General features: G+C 38.7%; 2 protein-coding genes across 17 annotated transcripts in view; one reads left to right on the top strand and one right to left on the bottom strand.

The window, feature by feature from the left end:
- KATNIP (katanin interacting protein) overlaps window positions 1-21,527 on the bottom strand; it is a 108,984-nt gene that overhangs the window by 87,234 nt on the left and 223 nt on the right. For 9 of the 14 annotated variants that reach the window (XR_011803642.1, XR_011803643.1, XR_011803644.1 and 6 more), the window contains exons 1-3: window positions 5,479-5,864; window positions 4,985-5,061; window positions 2,292-2,461 (exon numbers count right to left, since the gene is read on the bottom strand). Coding sequence is in view for 7 of the 14 variants with exons in the window: in XM_072023969.1 (XP_071880070.1) it covers window positions 2,292-2,461; window positions 4,985-5,046 (232 nt within the window). In the remaining 7 variants the exon portion in view is untranslated. The other 5 variants (XM_072023975.1, XM_072023977.1, XM_072023976.1 and 2 more) reach the window with 3 other exon arrangements.
- Window positions 5,936-21,527, top strand: part of GTF3C1 (general transcription factor IIIC subunit 1) — a 42,302-nt gene continuing 26,710 nt past the window's right edge. The window contains exons 1-12 of one of the 3 annotated variants that reach the window (XM_027468760.3): window positions 5,936-6,156; window positions 6,344-6,553; window positions 6,724-6,900; window positions 7,874-8,017; window positions 8,560-8,656; window positions 9,321-9,444; window positions 13,218-13,376; window positions 14,851-14,966; window positions 16,547-16,871; window positions 17,874-18,085; window positions 18,700-18,836; window positions 20,516-20,669. In XM_027468760.3, the coding sequence (XP_027324561.3) occupies window positions 5,936-6,156; window positions 6,344-6,553; window positions 6,724-6,900; window positions 7,874-8,017; window positions 8,560-8,656; window positions 9,321-9,444; window positions 13,218-13,376; window positions 14,851-14,966; window positions 16,547-16,871; window positions 17,874-18,085; window positions 18,700-18,836; window positions 20,516-20,669 (2,076 nt within the window). Of the gene's footprint in view, window positions 6,157-6,343; window positions 6,554-6,723; window positions 6,901-7,873; window positions 8,018-8,559; window positions 8,657-9,320; window positions 9,445-10,431; window positions 10,553-13,217; window positions 13,377-14,850; window positions 14,967-16,546; window positions 16,872-17,873; window positions 18,086-18,696; window positions 18,837-20,515; window positions 20,670-21,527 lie in introns of those variants that run through there. The other 2 variants (XM_021278080.4, XM_072023967.1) reach the window with 2 other exon arrangements.

Genomic DNA, 21,527 nt, shown 5'->3' with positions numbered 1-21,527 from the left:
GACACCACTAAAATATTAGTCATAATACAAGGAGACCCCACGCTGCCCTTAAGAAATCTCTTAGACTACATCAACATTCACTGAAAGTACGGACTTGGTTGTAAAACTGTCTGGATTACACACCCATATAAATGACAGTGTACGTGGAGACCAGCTTCCCGACTGTACATATTATAAGCCCATCATCTACTTTAATTCATTTATCAAGCCTAAGCATAAGTGTGTCAATCAGTATTATCATTAATTATTTCTAGGAAACACAGACAAAGAAAATAGCCCAGAGAGATTTATGACGACGCTTTCAGGAAGTGTGGAGTCCTTTCTGTACTATTAAGCATCACACATTCTTAATTTTTTAGAAAAGACTAATCTGATAGATGGATGTTCTAGAAGTAATAAATGATGCAATAATTCTTACTGGGTATAGATAGGGAAGAAAATTCAGCACTGTATCTTAGCCAGAAATCATTTCTGAGAGTAAAATAATGTTCAGTCATTGAGAAGAAATGCCTAAAAATGAAACAGACTACAGAATTGCTAAGATACTACCTCCAGGCAAGAATTTTATATAGATCACCAATAACGCCCACATTGGACTCTACTGGTAAAATCAAATGGTAGAAGAAAAATGACAGGATGATTTAGTTGGTATTTTTCACTGCAGCTGCATATGTTTAAAAAAAGAATATTGGATAGCTAGGAAACAGCAAAATACTGAGTTCTCTCCTACAGAGATAATGCCACTGTCTCAAAGTTGATGGATTTGAGGAAGGGAACACAGGCTGCCACTTAAGTCCTTAAAAGTACCTTAAATCCCAAAGACAAGCTAAATGTTCTACCTGAACTGAATCAAGGGGCAATAAGCAACCACAATGAAACAAAACACACACACACACCGTGGTTAGGCTTAGAGATAACAACTGCACAGCAGAACTTGAAGAGAAAACTTCTCTTGACAAAGTTCTGTTACAGCTACTGCCTAACAGCTCTACACAGCTTTTTGACCAAAAAGTCAAAGATGTTGGTTTACACACCTTCAGCTACTTAAAAGTATATCACCCCAGTATGACAAAAGCACAGAATTTCCTCTTTTCCAATATTCAAGAACATGAAGCTTTTTGCAACTTTACACGCAATCTCTTACTTTCTTACAGAAAACAGCGAAACTAAGGGAAAAGACAGGTAACAATCTCATTCCCCACCCCCATGCTTTATGACTTGCAAGAAACAATAGAACAGACTGATAGAACAAGCCTGAACTTACTTAAATTTGAAAAACAAGTAACATGTACCCAGTGTAGAAGGAAGGGAAAAAAAAAAAAAAAGAAAGAGATGGAGGTTGGAGTTATGGCTAGAACAAAAAAAAATTAGCTTTGGGTACTGTTGAGATTAATAAACTTTAAATCATAAATTTTCATATTAAGCATTGTTTTTAAATATTTGTCTTAATTTTTTAGGAAAAAAAAGCTTAGCAGACACTATCCATACAGCAACAGATTAAGAAGATACACTCTATGAGACAGGTTACAAGTATGAGGATAACAGACTAAGACTGGTAAAATGCTTTACATTGGGATTTAGGGAAATCATTTATTTTCATTAAGCTAAATGGATTAGAAAGCCACTAAGCTCCCTCTTTATAACTTCATGCATGCAAAATTATTCCTACTACTACATTGCTCTCTATGACAGACTGATTTAAACGAGAAATAAAATTTCACTTTTCAAATAAAGCCAGCTAACCACAGGAAGAAAACGGCAAATTTTCTTTACTTCAAATATTTAAGTAAAGATTAGCTGTCTTATTAAGAGGACTATGATAACTTAACAAAATTTAAGTCTATAATTTGATTATAGTCTCTCTAATCAAATGCCATTTGTCTGCAGGAAACCAGACAATACTGAAGCCTATCATATCTTAAAACTTACAAAGAGTGTTATGTATCAGACAAAGGTATATAATTATTTTACACTGCAATTTATATATATTTCTAATCTTCTAGTTTTAGTTATAACTTTGAAAAGTGGACAGATGGGGAAATTAAACATGGGAATTAATTAGGGATCAACCGAGCAATTGATAGGGTGTTGCAGAGACTCCTTGTAACATTCAACTGGCTTAATAAGTACTCTGATGAAAGCAGTACGGAATTTCATTCCACTGTTCTTGAACACTGCTGCCTCACTCACACAGCCTGACAGGTCACTGCATTGGCTGAATTACAGCTCTGATGAGCAAATATTTAAAATTTCTGAGGCTGCAACCTCCATAAAACTCTGAGGTAACTTACCATTTGTCCTGGCGGTCTGTGTCTCATTTTTGAGGTAGCCATGTGAGTTAAATTTTTTGTGGTAATTTCTCAGCTCTGAATTAGCTCCATTTATATACAGAGAAAATCCTTGCTCTAACTGTTCCAGTTTGATTTGTGTAGGATCCTTTCTTTTTAAATGCCTCAGTAGCCTGAAGTAGAAAGGATAATAACTCATCCCTATACAGTACATATACAGATGATCATATTGGCAATAAATACAAAGGCACAGTGTCACAAAAATAATTTAAAAAGAAAAGTTTGTAGCTCAAGTAACAATTTCAGAATACAGCTTCCAGCACCGATTCCTGTTCTTTAATGCTTGTATGAGTACTGACACCCTGTGACACAAAGTTCAAACAAGTGTTTCACTTCTTAGATTTTTCTATGCTGTTTATCATTCCACATCATTTTTTTCTTCCATTTGGCATTTTTTCTACTGAAATTTTCTTCTTGAGAACTTGAGAAAGTTTTGTTTAGAATTCTGGAAATCTTAAAATGGTTGAGCTCTTTTCAAGAAAAAAAGAAAGTACTATTTTTGTTTCAAAACTTGAGGGGGAAAGCCCCAAGTCAATAGTGTAGTTAGAGATGCTAGAACTTTAAACTCATTAAAACTTCAAAAGAGTAAAATCTAGTGTTCATTTGTTTGGCTTTGATTTTTTTAAGAAGTGTAGAGAAGATGAACTTATAGTAAGTTAAATGTCTATAAGCATATTATGATAGAAATCCACACAAGTTTTTAAATAACAAGAGTTACAAATATTCATAACTATGCATAGACTGACACTGCTAATTAGAAGTTTTGAATTTTTAAACTACTTCCTGCTACCAAAAAGATACTATATTTTAAGAATTAACAATTTGGTGAAATAATTCTGCATTAATAAGTAGACACTGCAATGAGTATGTCAGTAGTACTGAAAATTTACTAAGTTCTCTAAATCTGCTGTGTGCAAACCGTACTATTTGTTGTGGAGGGTGGATTTTTTTTTGTTGGTTTTGTTTTCTGCCAGAGTAAATCAACAGTTGCAATGAAACTGGCTTATAACATAGGAGTTCAGAGGAATCTGTAAAATGCATGTGCGATTGAAATTTCATAGCTCTGAAGATTCTAACTAATACCACTCCAGTAGAGAAAGATACCATACATTTCGCTACGATCAGGTCAGAGGAGATGGAATCAAGCCCTGGAGTTAGGGTCTCTACAGGAAAAGATCCCTCCTGTCCTTTCGGATAAAGTCAGAGACACTGTCAGCAGAGCATCACTCTGGGCCAAGAACATATTCTCTTCTGTTATAATAAACATGCATTCATCATAAGATGTAACTATCACTTTCATTCTCAGTCTTCACTATTCTCAGTCACTGACTGAGAATCCAGTCATCTCCATGGCCAGAGATGACACCTGCCTGTAAAGACATTTATTCAAAGTCAGCTGTTGGAACTGTTTTTGTGTGTGTGTGTGTGTGTGTTGTTGTTGTTGTTTTTTTCAGGTTCTCTCTGTGGAAAAAAAAAAAAAAAAAAACAAGGCTGACATAACCCTTGGCCTAACACAACATCCTAACCAAAAAACATAACCTTCTGACTAAGTATTCCTAACTCACGTTAAGAATTCTCGGCCATTCACCATTCTCATTAAAAGTTGCACATTCCAACATGTGTTTACAAATGCTAAAAATAAAACTGAGTTCCAGATATGCAAGAACCGGGTTTCCTGCATTGTCACAGCAGATGAGGCCAGAGGGGTTAACATGAGCAGAGTCTGAACATGTATCTAATACACACACTATCCTGTGTCCAGCAGGCTATATTATTGCAGCTAGTATCCTAACAATCTGAGGACTTACTACAAACATCAGGCTTTGTGCCTACACAAACAATTCAGCAATTTGCTTATATCTCTAACAAATGCCAAATTTTGTCCCTTCATGAAGGTTTTCATTTGTGAAATTGGCAGGTTCAGGCCATTATAGGCCATCGCCTCTCCATCGGCTGCTCCAAAAGCACTTCTCCGTCCCGCAGGGTAACATTCACAAGCAGCCCAAGCCCTAAACCACCCAGAGATCTGCTCATCCAGGTCAAAAACTACATCCCACTTGCACTGCAGCTTCAAGCATTCTGCATGCTTTGAAATTTTACTCAGTAATGGGCAACCAATCCCACCCTGGTGAGCAGTGCTTCACAAGTCTGCTTTCCCTGTGTAACAGGGTCTGCCTCAAAGTTTTTACTTTGCTCAAGTCCTGTTCCCCAACCGAAGGTGTTAGGGTTGCCCTAGGTCAGTAACCCCCAGATAAATCCCTGGCTGCTCTTAGAGCACACAACCTTCAATTTGGTCAACTCAGTGCTACTGGCTGCCAACAGGAGTCTCTCCTTTGTGCCAAGCACTTATTAAGTCCACTTGCAGCAAGCCATTACTCTGGCAAAGACTGTCAGCTCCAAGCTGTATCTTATTTTAAGGTATGCTGGAGAAATATCACCACAGTCTCCTCCAAAAATAAGGACTTGGAAAACAAAGGGAAGAGAACTACTGGAATGCTTTAAGACACAGAAAACCAGGCCTCACAACACAAACAAGTTTTTAAACTAATATTCACCACTACTGATTTTAGACACAATATTACATAGCACACAACAGATATTACATACTCAATAGTGATATCAATTTTGTCTCTTACCGGTTTCTCTGCTGAAGGGATACTAAATATTCATCATGTTTTTCATCAAAGTCAGTCACCATATCCTTAGTGTTAAGCTGAAATTAATATAGAATTGCCACACTTAAGAAGAGAAGTAATTTACTGTAGACTGTTACTGGTTTTGCACCCTCGGTAACCATGAACGCTATAAACTGAAAGTAGCTCCTCATTCAACAGCGCACAATGCAGTCAGTGTAACACGTAAGTTTCCTGAAGAACAGAATTTTCATTACTTTTTCAGAGCCCTTCACAATCTACTGAAGAGCCTCAGAACACTAAAAGGGGAAGGCAGAGGGTACAACCAGTGTTTAATCTGAGAGCTGCCAAGCAGGGCGATGCTGAGGCACAATTGCGAAGGCCACACCCGAGGCCCAGCGATGGGAGTTTTCCTGAAGGGGCACCACTCGTGCCGGCTATTAGATCTAAAACTTGGGAGCCTGGATACATTTAAAGCGTTTAATCAAAGGTTTTACCTTGCCTGCCTTTCAGGAAACGCAAACTTTTCCCACTGGGCGGCCCAGAATTGCTGCCACAGGCTGCGGCAGGGCGTCCTCCTACACGGCGACAAGCTGAAGCTCGTCACCTCCAGCCAGCTCCGTGCCCAACATCCCCGCCGCGTCCCCCCGGCCCCTCAGCTCGCCCCCGGCCCCCTGCGCTCGCCCCTAGTTGCCCCCCAAACGCCACCGGCTCCCTCCGTCCCCTCTCCGAGCAGGGAGCCGGGAGCCAGGCGCGGCCGCCCCGCGCCCCCTCAGCCCCGCGGTGCCAGCGCCTGAGGCAGCCTGGGCGAGCCGGGGCCGAGGCGCGCCGCGCTAGGCCGCAGCCCTGTTGTTGCCCCGTTTCCCTGTTTCTCCGTTTCCCCGGTTACCGGCGCAGGGCGGCGGCGTCATTTCTGTGGCGCCGCCGGGTGCCGGAAGAGGCGCGGAGCGGAGCATGGAGGCGCTGTGGGCGCTGCTGGACGAGGTGGCCCTGGAGGGCCTGGACGGCGTCACCCTGAGCGCGCTGTGGCACCGCCTGGGGACCCGCTCGCCCCCGTTCCCGCTGCCGCTGGAGCCCGCCACGCAGCAGCTGCTGTGGGCCGCGCTCTGCGCCCAGCCCGCCGTCAGCTTCTACCTCCTGCCGAGGGCGCGGCCGCCGCTCCGCCTGCACGACCGGTGAGGAGACCCCGGCCTCCTCCACCCCTCCTGGCCTCCTCTGTCCCCCCCTGGCTTCCTCCAGCCCCGCTGTCACCCCCCCGTCCCGCCCCGCTGTCCCCTTCCCTCCGGGCACCGTCCCCCAGAGCTGCCGCAGGAGCCCTCGGTTCCCCCCCGGCTTGGGTAAACGCCGGCTGCTTTTTGACAGGTATGAAGAAATAGACCTGGAGACGGGAATACTCGAAACCAAAAGGGATCCGGTGCCGCTGGATGACATTTACCCTGTCCACATGGTTTTGGATAATAAGGATGGCATACAGGGTTCCTGCCGGTATTTTAAGGAGAGAGTGGATATCACTGATCAAGTGAGGAGGAAGGATCTGCAGCCCTGTTATACTTACACAGAAGCTGTTGAAAAGTGAGTGAGATCCTGCGACCTGGCACTAAAAGGGTTTAAACTTGATTTTAAAACTCTACTCCTGTAACCAAGTTTGTGCAAATCTATGGAAATGGGATGTTTGTGGGGAAAAGTGATTCAGCTCTCTTTTTATGGCTCTAATGAACTTTTGCTCTTTTCCTTTCTTTTAGATGGGGAGAGAAACTGGTCATCGTTGCCTCCCAGGACCAGCGTTACAGAGCTTTGATAGGCTGGGAGGGGGATCCTGACCTAAAGCTCCCGGACTTCTCCTACTGCATTTTGGAGCGTTTAGGTCGTGCTAGGTGGCAAGGAGAGCTTCAGAGGGATCTGCACAGTGGAGCTTTTAAGTAAGTTTATATTTTGATATATCAATTAAATTGAAGTGAGTAAGTTTCTACTGACTACTTACATGTTTCTGTATTCCTATGTGTCAATTAAACTCATATCTTGATTGGTAGTGTCTCATACTTGCTAACAAGAGCATTTGTCTCATGGAGTCTCTATTACAGAAGGTACTGGTCTCTTCCTAGAGCTCATTATACTTCCTGCTATTTTCTCATGGGACCAGAGATTGTCTGTTGGGTCAGTACACAGGCTTTAAAGTTCTCAGAGGACTGAACACACTGTAGAGAACTGGAAAGGTTAAGCATTTGCTAGAGCTTGATGTTTGAGGGAGATTAAGGAAAAATGCTAAAATGATCAGTCAGTGACCAGAGTGCTCTGTTTCAAGGAAGAAGTGATAGAATACCTAGACCATACTGTAAGTTCTCTGTAGTAATGGACAGTTAACATTCTAGGAAAATCATTATTGAGAGAACATTCCCTGCTTGCATTAGGTATCTAGAAGCACGATCACATCACTGCCAAGTCTCATCATGCTTCCGTGTGATACCAGTAATAAATTATTTTTCATGCATTTAATCCTAAAGCTTGTTTTTTAGCACATAATTCAGAGGAAGGTTATAAAAATTGTATCTCTATGGTATTTTGCAAAATGCTGCATCTCTTCCAGGGATCTGAAACACTTGAAACTGAACTCCCAAACAGTCTCATATTGTATAGCTTCTCTCATTTGTTTTCTGCTTATTCTCTGTAAAGCTTTTGCCTTGTTCAGAGTGATATAAAATACTTTGTACAATCAATTTCACAGGGTATCTAAATTTTGGTACTTCTTAATTTTGAGATCATCACTTTGTAAAGTAGCATCATGTATGACCAAGACTGTGGGTAATTTAGGTGAAGGCTGTTTGAATACTGGACACTTAGTATTTGTTTGCAGAAGCTCCTATGCTTATACATATCTTGTTATCTTTTCTTCAGAGTGGATGCTGGAAAAATTCATTATCACCGAAGAGTATTGGACAGAAATGGTCTCATAACAATGCAGTCTCATGTGATAAGACTACCAAGTGGAGCACAGCAACACTCCATTCTTTTACTTCTGACTCGCTTTCATGTTGATAGGTATGTGCCGCTGGAGTGTTCAAAAGATCTCCTGGGTAGGCTGTGGCCGTTTACAATTCTGAAAGTTTGTAGTCTCAATCTCTTTAAAGAAAATCACAATTTACTTATTAACTCATCTTCCAGATGCTGGACTGCTCTTGGAAGTGCGAACAAGAGGGTATTCTAGTGCCTATCACCTGCCTGCTATGAGCCTCTCTCTTCTCACTGTAGCTCACATCATTCTGTTAATTTTTAGTGTTCTTGCTTCAAACAGACTTTTAATACATTTTTCTTTTCCCATTTTGTTTACAGTCAGAACTCATGCCTGTGAATTTCCAATGAAGCAACAGCATGGACTTACTTATGTTCCCTCACTTGGGGTCTCTTAGTGACAAATTCTCTCACCTGCTATTCACAAAAGGAAAAGAAAGCTCTAAGTTCTAAAACAATCTAAGAACACTTCAGAGTACCTTCTCTAATAATTAACATTTTAGAAAGGTATAATTTGTGCTTACAAAGTTACATGCATGCTGAAATGTCAAATATTCTCTTTTCTCGATTAGGAGGAGTAAATACGATATCCTGATGGAGAAGCTCTCAAGCATGCTAAGTGCTCGTTCAAACCATATGGAAACATTAGGAAACTTGAGGGAAGAATTGGTGAGATCCATTATTCTTTTTCAAATCCTTTCTTACATAGAATATAATTGATTAGTATCAAAGGCACTTCTTCATACTTCCATTTTTAAAGTTGCTACCACATTTTGGGGTAGGATATCAAAAGAAGGATCTTAAAAACCTGCTAGTTTATTGAATTAGAAAAAAGGGAAGAAAATACCATTGTCATATTACTCTAGATCAAGTTAATGTCATTGCTTGCTTTAATCAAGGAGTTCTATTCCGCCCACAGCTTTAGAAAAAATTTGTCACAGCACCAGACTTTTTTTCCACATACAGTCAATAGATTCTGTTGTGTAATACTTGTAGGTTGCTGCTGCTTATTTGGAGGTTAGAGCTGGAGGGATGGAACATACTGCAGAAGCCCCTGAAGCTCTGCCTGTGTCTTCACTGATGGGCTTTTAAGATTCTTCCTTGATATCCTACCCCAAAATACTGTGTTTTAAAAACAGGCAGTGTGAATGTCTTTGCTAATCACCTAGAGGATAGAGACTTGTGATAGCAAAGGTCATTGAATTAGAGAACTCCTTGGTCTTCCAATGATGTTTATGTTTTTTCTTTTTGAAGATGAATAGGTAATTCTGTGGACTTCCTGAAAGACAGAGTTTTGGCTCACAATGCCTTTTACCGTTTCTCTTTGTGTTAGGGTCTTTGTGAGAGAACTTTCAAACGTCTTTACCAATATATGATGAATGCTGGCCTAGCCAAGGTAATATCCATCCCGTTACAAGAGATACAACCCAATGGAGGGCCCTACAAGACAAAGAAAGGTAAATAGAACTATTTTTGCTTTCTTTCTGTGTAATTACACTGATGCCAATCTTTTTATAAGATTCAAATCTTAAATTAAAAGTTGCTTAAGTACATAATTACAAAGACATATTTTCAGAGAAGTGTGTTAATAGAGTTAGAACACTGCAGATGTTTGAGTTAAGCATTTGTTCCAGCTTTGTAAGAAATAGGTACCGTACACATCTTGGGTGAAGGCAGGTTCAATATAAGCAGTTCAAGTGAATCATGACTCCTGTTCAAACTGTTGAAGTCAATACAGAGTATAGGGATGATGAGCAGTCTGCTGCCTTTTCAGATTGGCAGTTAAATATATAAAGCAAATGACGCCATGATTAACTACCATGCTACAGAAACAGGCCGTTTTAGTTATGACTTCTGCTGGAAGTTATGATTTTTGCTGGAAGTCATCAGAATGCAAAGTTTCTCTGGAAGGTGTCATATTGTCATCCTGTAGCTTGGGAGTACAATATCAAATTTTAAAAGTAGGCTTCTGCAGCACTACCTTGGAATTCTTTAAACAAAGAAGATAGCCTACAACTGCTATACAGAAAAAAATATTTTACTGAGGGAGGGTTTAATGCATAGTCTCCTTTGAATCCAAAGTTAATACGTTTGCAAAAACTGTTGATAAGTTCCAAACATGAATGGAAAGACAAAAGAGTAGGACTGCACAAAGAAAGGGAACAAACAGGAGCAGTTGCTCTTGTATAAAACTTAGTGGGACAATAATTACAAGAAGCAATAACAGAAAGCATGAGGAAGACTAGTATCACCATTAGAATTAATGCAATTGTTGAAGGAAGTAAAGATCAAATCTTTACTCACAGAAAATCCTAAGAATCAAATTTGCCAGGGTAGATAAGAAAATACTTCTAAAAGATGAACAGTGTTGTGGTTTGTTGGTTTTTTTTTCAGAGATGCACTGAACTGCTTGTGGGGGGGGAAACGTAATAGTTTTAATATGATCTAAACATCACAAATGAAATAGTCCTTCTGATTAAGGAGTGGTCATGAAGGAAGAAGTGAAAGAACCAATAAAGACGTGAGAACTTTGAGAGAACAAAAGTGAGTGACAGTCACATAGAGGTGGGTTAAGGCTCTTGATAAGATAATAAATTCCTTAAAATCTTTAAAGTCTGGGGGAAGGAAATAAATTTGTAGAGAAACAATTATGGGTGAAGAAGAGCAGTGGCCAAAGGTAGATACAGCATTTAGCAAGGGTCAAAGAGAAATCTCCTCCATTGCACTGAATAAATAAGGAAAAGGTTGAAGGAGTTCTGGTAAGAGCAGCTTTGGTCTGAGAAGATCATTTGTTGTGGAATATGCAGGTCCACCTTCATCCCGTAAGAATATCAGGGAGTTTTATACACCAGAATTCACTTAAGTGTAGTTTCAAGATGACATTGAAGATCCTCAAAGATGCTCCAACATGGGCGTCTGTAATTAAATGTATGTGGAAAAACTCCCATTGAACTTTATAAAAGTTTATGTTGTATGTAGTTATTATATTTCTGGTTTCAGCAAGTGTCTCAACACACTTTGTATGGCGTGATACCTTTGGTCACATGTTTTAGCATTGTAATGGTCAAAAAAATTGATTGCCTCTTATGCTGTCTTTGGGCAGTATTGCACCATGTTTGTTTGTTGTGCTTTTCTCATAATGAATTGTGTCAGAGATGTTCTAGTAAGCTCAAGATATTTGCAAACAAGAGTGGAGAGACTAAATAGTATTGGACAATAGAGTTTGTTATTGGTAATAAAATATCTAACTTCCAAAGTATTTGCTTAGAAGAAAAGAGTTCATATCTATTTATAAATGTGGTGGCAGCACACAAGGCAGTAGGTGATTTATCTGTTGTCACAAATTGAGACAGCAGCAGCTGCATTTACTATTTAATATTTTGCTATGAAAAATGCCAGCTGGTGGATCTTTAAGATGAAATTATCATTCAAGTTATCGGCATAAAAGCTGAAAGTCCACAAAAATGCCTTAAAGACACAAGGTATTAAACTAGGATGATTTAATAATAGCTGATTTTCATAAGAGTTCAAGATACTTTAATCTCCAGAGTTACAAAGGAAAGCAGATAGAAATATGCAGGACATGTTCAGGACAAAGCCACAGCATCTGCTATGGGAAGCACATTACTGGGCAGCAAGAGCTAAAGTAAAAAATATTTTGATTTTGTTTGTTTGTTTTCAAATATGGCTTCAAGTGAAAATTAATGGGCTGTAAAAACACAGAGGTTGTGATAACAGTGCATACAGCCCTACCAGAATGTCAGAACTTTATCCAAAGCAGAATCTGACAGGGAAAGAATTCAGATGAGGAAATACGGGATCATCTGGCCTGGAGCTCAGTCACATGAGTAAGCTACAGTGGATTAACTTCATATCAGCTAGGCTTCAGTAAGTCATCATATATAAACATAAGATAAAATTCATTAACTGAAACCTTAATGATTTCACCTGGCATTTATGACAGCAGGGCTCTGCCAGAGGAGTAGTATTGGCTGTAGATGTTCCCACTCACTGCTGCAGGGTTAATTGGCTACTTGTGCAGTAGCTACTGAATTGCTGCACTTGATAAGCTGGTGTTGTACAGTAATCTATTTCTAGTTTATCTTAAACACCGGTCTCTTAAATGGTTCAGCAGTAGCTGAATGGCTTTGGTAATAGTGGATCATCATTATATCAAAGAGCAGAGCTGTTAAAGCTGTCCTAAAGTCATTTGTCCCCACTCTTCTATGAAATCCCAGAAGGCTAAAGCAGGTAGAGGGTTACTACAGCACAGCTAGTACACAGTAACATGTTAAGATGTGGGACTGAATTGTATGCCAAGTGTCTTCTGGATAGCAGTGTGTTCTGTCCTCATATACAACCTTAGATTTTGTGTCTCAATTTTCATTGCATTTCGTTATAATACACCATATGTGTTCACAAACTTACCCATTCCCTAGGTGCAGAGTAGGTTAGAAGATGTCTTCGGACAAGAAATCTAGAAGCTTAGTTTCTCACAAATAGTTGCACGTAGAGCTTCCTTAATATGACTGACATCATCTATAGGATCTGCAGACATGGATGGAGAAGAATCCGTTCTTCTCAGTCATAATGGAACTGTAGAAAATAACTACGTTTTAGTTAGGTTCTAAGAGACTACTGGGTGGGGTAGGACTGTTCTGTGTGATCATTTTCTAGGATGCTAGGTAGTTGGTGTATGCTTCCTTCTGTATTTGTATACATGAATGTTAATCATGTAATTTGCATTTGTAGAAAGTAAAAAAAAAAAAAAAAAGTTCTGAGTCTGTAGGGACGGAAAAGTAAGGAGATTTCTTATACCCAGTGAGTGATCTCACAGTCAGATTTGTCTTCTGAAGTTGTAATTCTGTGGATCAGCATATCAGGAAACACATTTCACAGATTTATTTGTACTATTGGAATTTTTACTATTATTGCAGTGTTGTCCATTCCATTCTTAAGTCACTGCATTGAGCAGACCTAATGTTGACATAGACATGAATGTTTGGAACATCTCAAAAATTCTGCTAGTCATTATTTTGACAGATTCATATATATATATAGGGAAGAGCTAATGAAAATCTTTCCTAGAAATAAGCAATTGTCTTAAGTCTTTTCTTCCCCATTGTACTACTTTTACCATGCTGCCTGGGGAAACAACATAGTTTAAACCTGTACACACACACATGCAACTTGCATTTTGTTTAGGTTGTTACAACATTCATGTTCATAGGTACTGATGTCATGGTTCGTTGCCTTAAATTACTAAAAGAATTTCGGAAGAAAATGGAAGATTATCATGATGATGATGAAGAAGAGATCATCACAAAAGTCGTCCAGCCTGTGGATATTGTTTGTGAAAGGGATATGCTCACCCAGGCTTATGAGATAAGTAGGTGATGTATTGAGATATTTGTGTGTGGGGGATGGCTTATCTGTTACAAAGATTAACAAAATGTTTCTTTGACTTGCTTAATTCTGGAATGCATAAGGATTCTTAACTTCATAGTAAGCTAAGTTAGCTAAGTTACAGTGCTATGTGTGAATGGTATTAATGTATCATGAATATAATATGCTAAAGATTTTTCAGATTGCCCTCTTACTCTTTATATGTATGAGAGAGAGGTATTGTGGTATTTTTTTATTATTTTTTCTAAGTTCTGATTGCATTCTATGCATCCAAGTGTTAATTTTCCAGGAAAAGATGGGCTTCTTGTTCAGATTAGACTGGAGCTGTAAGCTTCCTGTGGGTGGCTGGGCAGTCATTTAATCTCTTTATCTCAGTTTTCTATGGATAAGAAAATACTGTTCTCTTACCTGTTGTGTCAACCATTTGGACAGTCAAGAGTCTTTGAGGTAAAGCACGCTGGGGTTGATCAGAGCTGGGACTTCCTTGTCACTGTTTTGGCTTGAGACTGTCTTGTGCAAAACGACTCTTGAGTCTTGCAGGTCAGGCTTCATCTCTGACAAGAACATAGTGCTGAATATTTAACAAGACTCCCTTGATTCAAAATGTCAGTTAGTTATTAAAATTAAGAAAATATTAACATGTTAAAAACTTATAGCTTAATGTGTTTTCCCTACTAGTTCATCTTTTCTTGTCTTGCTTATATATGTGCTGGAAGGAGCTAATACGTTTTAAATACTTTACAAGCCATTTTGCCTTTAAGGAGAGTTAAATGCATTTCACGTGTTTTTGTTGTTGTTTTCATTGTTGTTTTTAAATTTAAACTGATGTGCTTTTCATTTTGGCCTTTTTCATAATTTAAACAACAGAATCTATTTTTCCATAATCATGTTTCAGGGAAGACTAGTGGCCTTTTTTCCTCCTTCATAACAGCAGTCATTGCTGTCTTTTGACTGGGCTTCCTATCCATTGCTGCCATTCCTGTAAGCTTATCAACTATTCAGTATCACCAAAATAAAACACCATGGGAAATGCTGTGGGATAAGAAAAGGTGATGAAGAAAATGATGTTCTTTCTCCTTCTCCTACTCCTTTGCCTTTCATAATGGAGAATGAATATCTGACTGTAGAAAGCCATCAGGTGCAGGATTCACTTCATTTTAATATAAAACTATAAGTGTTAAACCTAATTCTACTGGGCTGCTGCTTTCCATCAAATCCTGTTTTATGACAGCATTTGGCTATCTTATGTATGTCTTTGAAAATTTATTTAATTGTCAGTGGTGAATATTAAGGTTTATGTTCTGGCATATGGCTCAAAATCACATAGCTTTTGAGACAAGTTTGACTTTGTAACAGTTATTTAGAACCAATACAAGCATATATATACAGATATATGTGCATACAATTCATTCAGATTGTTTTCCTGAGATATTTTTTGTTTTTTCTTTCTGAAACAGTTGAAAGTAGAGGAACAAAAGGTATTTCTCAGGCCGAAATTCGGATGGCTATGAATGTGGGGAAGCTAGAAGCAAGGATGCTCTGTCGTCTCCTGGAAAGGTACAAAGTTGTCAAGGTAAGGTTAAAATAAAATAATACTGATACTTACTGAAACTGAAAATGCGATTCTGGTTACTGTGGTAATATGTTATAATATTGTTAACCTCAAACAATAGAAACTGTAGGGATTTGAGAGTTGACAGTGAAAGAATTATGATAAAGTTGAAAAAAATGACTTCAGTTGAGGAAAAGATATATAAGAGAAGTGTTCAAAAAGTGTTCAGTTAAAATTTTAACCTACTATAGTCTTATATCTAGGCCTAGTTGTTAGAATGTATCATAACTGCTCTTCTAGAATCTTTTCTTTAGTGCTTTCTGGTTAGCTGCCCTAACACTTAATAGTTCGCTGACCTAGATGTACAAGTATTTTATACTGGTTTGTGACTGGATGTAATCAAGACTGGGGAAAAAATGCACCTTGCCCCAGATTTGCTGTCCGTATTTAATGCACATTCCGGTGATCCACACTAGATAATGGGATGGTACCAGATGCAGATTCACAGCATTCCAGATCAACACTGTTCCGAGCAGTATGAAGCAGGTCTACACTCCAAAAAGAGCCAAGGCAGAGAAACACACCTCAACCACTAAAGCACACTCATTGTAATTGGTGGTAACACAGGTGACCTACTGGCATTTGGGAATCTGCATGTTCTGGTATTTTATGGAGATGAACATAAATGTTTCTCAACTCAAAATAGCCCTTTTAGTTCATCTTTATAAGACAACTGATGTTTTGCAAAATTGTCTTCTCTTGTAGCCTTTTCTGAATGATCATATCAGAGATGTTCCGTAACTTAAAACAAACCTACTTGCATTTTAAAAGCAGCATTACATGCTGAAAAAAAAAAACAAAAAAAAAAACAAAAAAAACAAACCATTCTTTTGTAGAGGTTATGGTGGTTAATATCTTTATTTCCAAATATTTCAGTATTTTTTCAATAGGCTTATGACTTAGAGATAAACAAATTTAACTGTCTTCTTTCATATGCACCCGCCCACCCCTTTCCACAAGGGCAGGATAATTGCCATCTTACTTCAATAGAGAATTGTTTACTAAGATCTTGTTTGGTAAAAAGTTCAGTAGAATTAAAAACAAATGAACTATATAGGCCACAGGAATGTCTAAACGCATTTTTTCTAAATAAACTGTGAAGAAGTTGTCTTCCCTCATTGATAGCTAAGTCTTTAAGTTTCTAGATGTTTTATACTATTCAGTGTAGCAGCAGTTCTACTTAAGTCTAATTCACTTTAGTAATCTCTACACCACAGAAAAAAGTTCTGAAATATTTGATTTCAGTGCTAAATGCATGTAGTTTATTCTTCCTTAGACTTTTATACATCCACTATATTATAGGCATTTCATTCTAATATGCAGGTAATACAGACTTACTTATTTTTCATGCAGAGTATTTCTTTTGATTTCTGTATGCTAAGGTTAGCCAACAATTTAGTTATTTAGAAAAAAAAAAGATAATAATGTCTTTATATATGAGCAGAGAGCAGTAAGAAAATTTTCTCACTGTTGATGCTGGAGACCAGACTGCAAGAATGGAAAAGTAAGGTAATAAAGTAATGTTCCAATTCTTTTCTTAGGGTTTTATGGAGGATGAAGGACGGCAAAGGACAACAAAGTATGTTTCATATAGTTTTGCAGATGAGAGTGATTTAAATCGTCAGTTTGAGAGAGAGAAGGCTAGAAGTGAGCAGTTAGCTACAGTTACTTTGTCTCTAGTGCCAGAAGATTCTACCCCTGTAGAAGATGCATTTCCTGGAGAAGATGACGCTTTGGTTTCAGAGTCTGACAATGAAGAAGAAGTGAAATATGGCAAGAAGAGAGGAAAAGGTCAAAAGGCCACTTCAGGTTCTCTGATGAAATCAAATCTCCAAGATGGTACCCAACAGTCAACACCAGTTAAAGGTAGATCATGATTTTAAGGTTTGGAGAGAATGTAACTGTCATCTTTGGTGCAGGAAATAGAATGGGAGCTGACAGACAAGCAAACTAACATTTTTTATTCAAATATAAAAAATCTTCCTCATTTAGTAGTGTGGTTTTTTGTTTTGTTTTGTTTTGGTTTTGTTTTTCAGTTGGATATGTATGGAATTGAGCTCTATAGTTTGCATCAGTACATGGACAAATGTATTTGATACAAACCTTCAAGTGAGATGACTATACATGAATTCATACTGACTTCTTGTCTGATATTAGCTAAGATGGTAACAAACTACTTTTGAAGCAGCAGTAGCCTTGGGATGACTTGATCTACAACCTTACTCACCTAAGCATATTGTAACAAAAATGTCTTGTCTCCTGAAGCTAATTGCTTCATCTCTCTCTTGAGTTATTTGGAATGTCACAATGTAAAAGCTGACAGCCTTTTGGGAATGTATTTCAAGGAGGATATCATGGTTTAGTTTAGCTATTTGCATGTTCCTACCACTTCTTTGGTGCACTCCAGGGGAAGAGGGAACAAATCTCCATACCTTAAGTATATTGTCTTGGGAGTAATATTATATCAGTTCTCAGTTCTGCTCTGAGCCAGAAGAGTTCCCCTCAGGTTTCTGGCATAATTTGAAAGTCTTTTTGACAGAAACCCTTCTTTCTTCAGACAGCAGTTTCTGAATAAGCTAATCTGTCCCCTCTTGGTAATGTAAGTCTGCCTCTGAAGAGGCTTCTGCATGCAGAGAGCACATTTTTGAAAACCACATTTCCAGAGTTAGCTTTTTTAAAAGCTTTACTTTTTGACAATTCAGTCACTCACAATCAAACCGCTGCTTCCAGCATGGTAGAAGAATATGTGAAAATGCTATAAAGTATACAGTTACCTGTGAGAGTGGGGGAAGGCCTTTTATAGAGAGCTGTACATTTGCAGAAACTGTGAGAGCAGAACAATTACAAGGCCCTTTGTTCTTAAACCAGGCTTAAAGCCAACAGCTGTGAAGTCTGTGGGGAAGAAGCTGCCTTCCCCTCAAATTGTTGAAGAATCTGATGAACAAGCAGACACCTCATTGGGGGAGAATTCTACTTTGGAAACTCTAAAGCAGGAGTCCAGTTTTTCTACCTGTGCTCATTCCATTGATGAAGATGGAGATGTGGCTGTGGTTGAGGAGGTCAGACTTGAAGACCCTAAGGTAAGACCATGGGACTTAGTATTTTCTTTTGGGTATGGCTATCTGAGCTAAGTTGTGTATATTTGCAACAAGATTCCAGCTATAGCTTTTGTATTTGTTTATGGGATTGGGTTTTTTTGTTTGTTTTTTAACTTAATTTTATTTCAAGACACATTCATATTCTGTCAATGTTGTAGGCAAGTGAAAATTATTCCAGCAGACAGGAAAGTAGACCCACTATATCATTCTGGGTTAGTTCTCTAGTGTTTTACAATTTCCCCATATTTACTTAATATGTGTCATCACCTAATGTCCATCTGTGCATACAAGTGGTGTGTATTATCTGGTTTGTCTGCCCTAAACCAGAAGAATTGATGGGCTTTGACATGAAAATTGTGTAGCTTCACTGTTGCAAGAACAAGTGTGAGATGAAGTGTTTCTGAGAGACAGGACATGTTGGCTTGGGCTCAGCACTATGGTAATGCCACTACCAGCTCTCTAGGCCAAAACTCTCAAGTCAGCCAGGGTCAGAATGTGGAATGGGCAGAGTGCAACTGTGTGAAAAACAACTGTTAGGCTGAAGACCCTGAATAGTTCATATTAAATATCTTTTTGTCTATGTTTTGCACTAGAAGATATGTGACCAAAAGAAGGAAAAGCGTTCCAAAGCTACAGCAGTGGAGCGATCTCATGAAACTTACAGACTGCTAAAGCGCCGAAATCTCATTGTGGAAGCTGTCCGAAACCTCCGGCTAATTGAAAGCTTGTTCACGTGAGTCTGTCTGAAAAACAGTGTTATGGGGGCCCGATGCGCTGTGGTAGCACAGGCCCTGCTTCAGGAACCCTGTGTGCTGTTGGCTTTTTGTATCCCTAATAGTAGTGCTGTAATGATGGAGAGAATGCAGCAAGGAAGGGGGAGGGATTAAAGTTATACTGAATCTTAAAACTTAGTCAGGTGTTCAGAAGCAATTATAGCTCTTCTCAGATAATTAAACAAGTGGAATTTTAAACAGTATATTCAGAGATCTCTATTAATATTGATCAGAGCTGACCAGAGATCAACTCTAAGAGATCTACCTATTTTCTCCTCTCAGTATGCCAGTGCCCGGAGCCACATAGTAAGGTACAACACTTCCCTGCTTGAGGATTCTTTCATCTGCCTAAGTTTTGTATCTACTTGTTTTCAAAAATTGTTCCTGTGTTATTCTGTCATTGATTGTAGAGATTCTTCATGTCACTCAGCCATCATTTGTCACTAGGATTTTAGTGGGATCTGGAAAGTTTGCTTTTCTTAGCTGTTTTATGTGGAATGGTTTTATGTGTTCTCATGATTTTTCCTGTCGGGACTAAAAATATTTCCCTGAATGATACAGCAATCTTTCAGACTTCTAAGATCCACTTGCAAAGAGAAATGGCAATTCTGGCATTCTCCTTGAGTCGCAGCTTCCAAATTGGCAAGATTCTGTTGTGGCAGATTGGATTACAGCATCCATCTTCTATGTCAGCACGTAACATCCTGGCTTGTAAAAATACATAGGGCTGCATGTTCTAGGAATTTAGTAAGAAATAATGACTTTATTCTCCTCTGGTTTGAGAATTTTGAAACTTTCTGTCTCCTAGTTCAACTGCAGAGTGTTGTGAAACTAGAGCTTCATCTTGTGGCACCAGCCTCGTTGCTGATTCATCTAGCCTTGTCCAAGAGCAGACTTACAAGATACTTCTATCCCCTATGCTCTGTCCCCTTTAGTGCTATTCATAGGTTCCTCCCTTCCTAGTGAAAGTTCTGCCCCTCTCCGGTGTCTGCCAGGGAAATTTGATGGTTGTCACTGTAGTTGTTAGTTGCCATTATGTGGTATTCTTTTGGAAGTTGAAGTCCATGTGTACATTCACTTTATTGTCTCATTTCCTTAATACCCTTCATTATTCTCTTCAAAATTCACTATCCAGAAATAGGGCCTGGAGCATTTGTGAAGAAGTGTATGAAAATGGGCATAAAGAGAGTAGGGTGTGAACGTGCTCCTGCAGACTACTACAAGGGAAGAAATGAGCTTGCTTCAAGTAACAGGATATGTGTATCTGTATTGTGAATGCATGTGTAGTTTCTGAGCTCTGAACACTGCAAAGTAACCTCTTTCTGCCTCAATCTTAATTGAACTCACAAATGGAAATACAAACTGCATCTGTCATGAAAAGCTGTAGGTTTTCTTCACCTTAGAGAGGCTGACATAAGAGCAGTGGTGTTCACCTGAAAATGGTACATTTAATAACAGAGAAAATACAGCTGAAATTTAAGGCTAAGTTCCTAGTTATCTACAGCAAAAGGGAAAAATGAGCAGCAATTGCTGGAAGTAGGGAAAAATCCATTTGCCTCATTCAAACAAACTCAAGCAAACTGCTTAGGCAGTTTGGAGCATTTCTGGGCTAAAATGCAGGGGTTTTTTCATCTTGTAGGCTTCAGAAAATGGTCATGGATCAAGAGAAGCAAGAAGGTGTCTCCACTAAATGTTGCAAAAAGTCTATCATCCGACTGGTCCAGAAGCTTTCACGAGAAGGACTCCTCAGACTCTATCGTACTACGGTCATCCAAGATGGCATTAGTAAAAAGGTGCGTGCTCAAACCCTGGCAACAGAAATGGCTTTTCTCACAGCCTTCTGGTTTCTCAAAGTATTTTGTGCCTTTGTACTGAAATATAGGGAGGACTTTACTTTTTGTAGCAGAACCCTCAGTCAAGCTGCCTATAAGTTACACATCCCAAACTGAGCTACTGTGAAAACCGTGTTTCTGGTTACTTTCAATTATTGTACTGCAGATAATCATGAAACCAAGGAATAGTCCCTAGGTCAGTCTCTGAATATCCCGCCCGAGAGGTTTTGTTGTTTGTCTCTCCTTGCACTGTCAGGCTACGGCACAGTTCTATTCAATCTCGTTTTGAAAGCAGAGAGTGTATGAGAAATGATAAGTTAGCTTCTGAATCGAGACTTATAGAATGTGATCTACCTTGTATTTTTAACAAAAATGCACTGTTACTGAGTTTTATGAAAGTAAAATGTCTGTAGTTTAAATGTTTGTAGTCTGTAGTTGTAAAGCTCACACTTGTCATTGTAACTAGTGTGAAATATCAGAAGCAGGGAGAGAAAACAGTTCATTGAAAATCACCTTCTGCACAATTACTGTAGATTACACATGAAATCTTGCTAATCTGAATTGTGTGCGTACTTTTAGCAATAATATCTATTAGTTTGGATTTATGAGGTACTGCTTTTCATTTATCCCTTTCAGTTTAATATTTGCAAGTTTGTGTTCTCCACATATTTCAGATTTTTTTTTTAAAAAAAAAAAAGGTTTGTGCAAACGACACTGAGTTTTTATTGGTATAGAGACCAAACAGCCTGGTGTCTTGCTTAGTATAAGCTAATTGGTCTTTCAGTCCAAAGGTGTTAATATTCTGTGAATTAATAAAAC

This window comes from Anas platyrhynchos, chromosome 15 (genome assembly GCF_047663525.1).
Source record: "Anas platyrhynchos isolate ZD024472 breed Pekin duck chromosome 15, IASCAAS_PekinDuck_T2T, whole genome shotgun sequence".
Taxonomy (NCBI): Eukaryota; Metazoa; Chordata; class Aves; order Anseriformes; family Anatidae; genus Anas; species Anas platyrhynchos.
The sequence above is the reverse complement of the archived record's forward strand: the minus strand, read 5'-3'. Positions and strand labels throughout refer to the sequence as shown.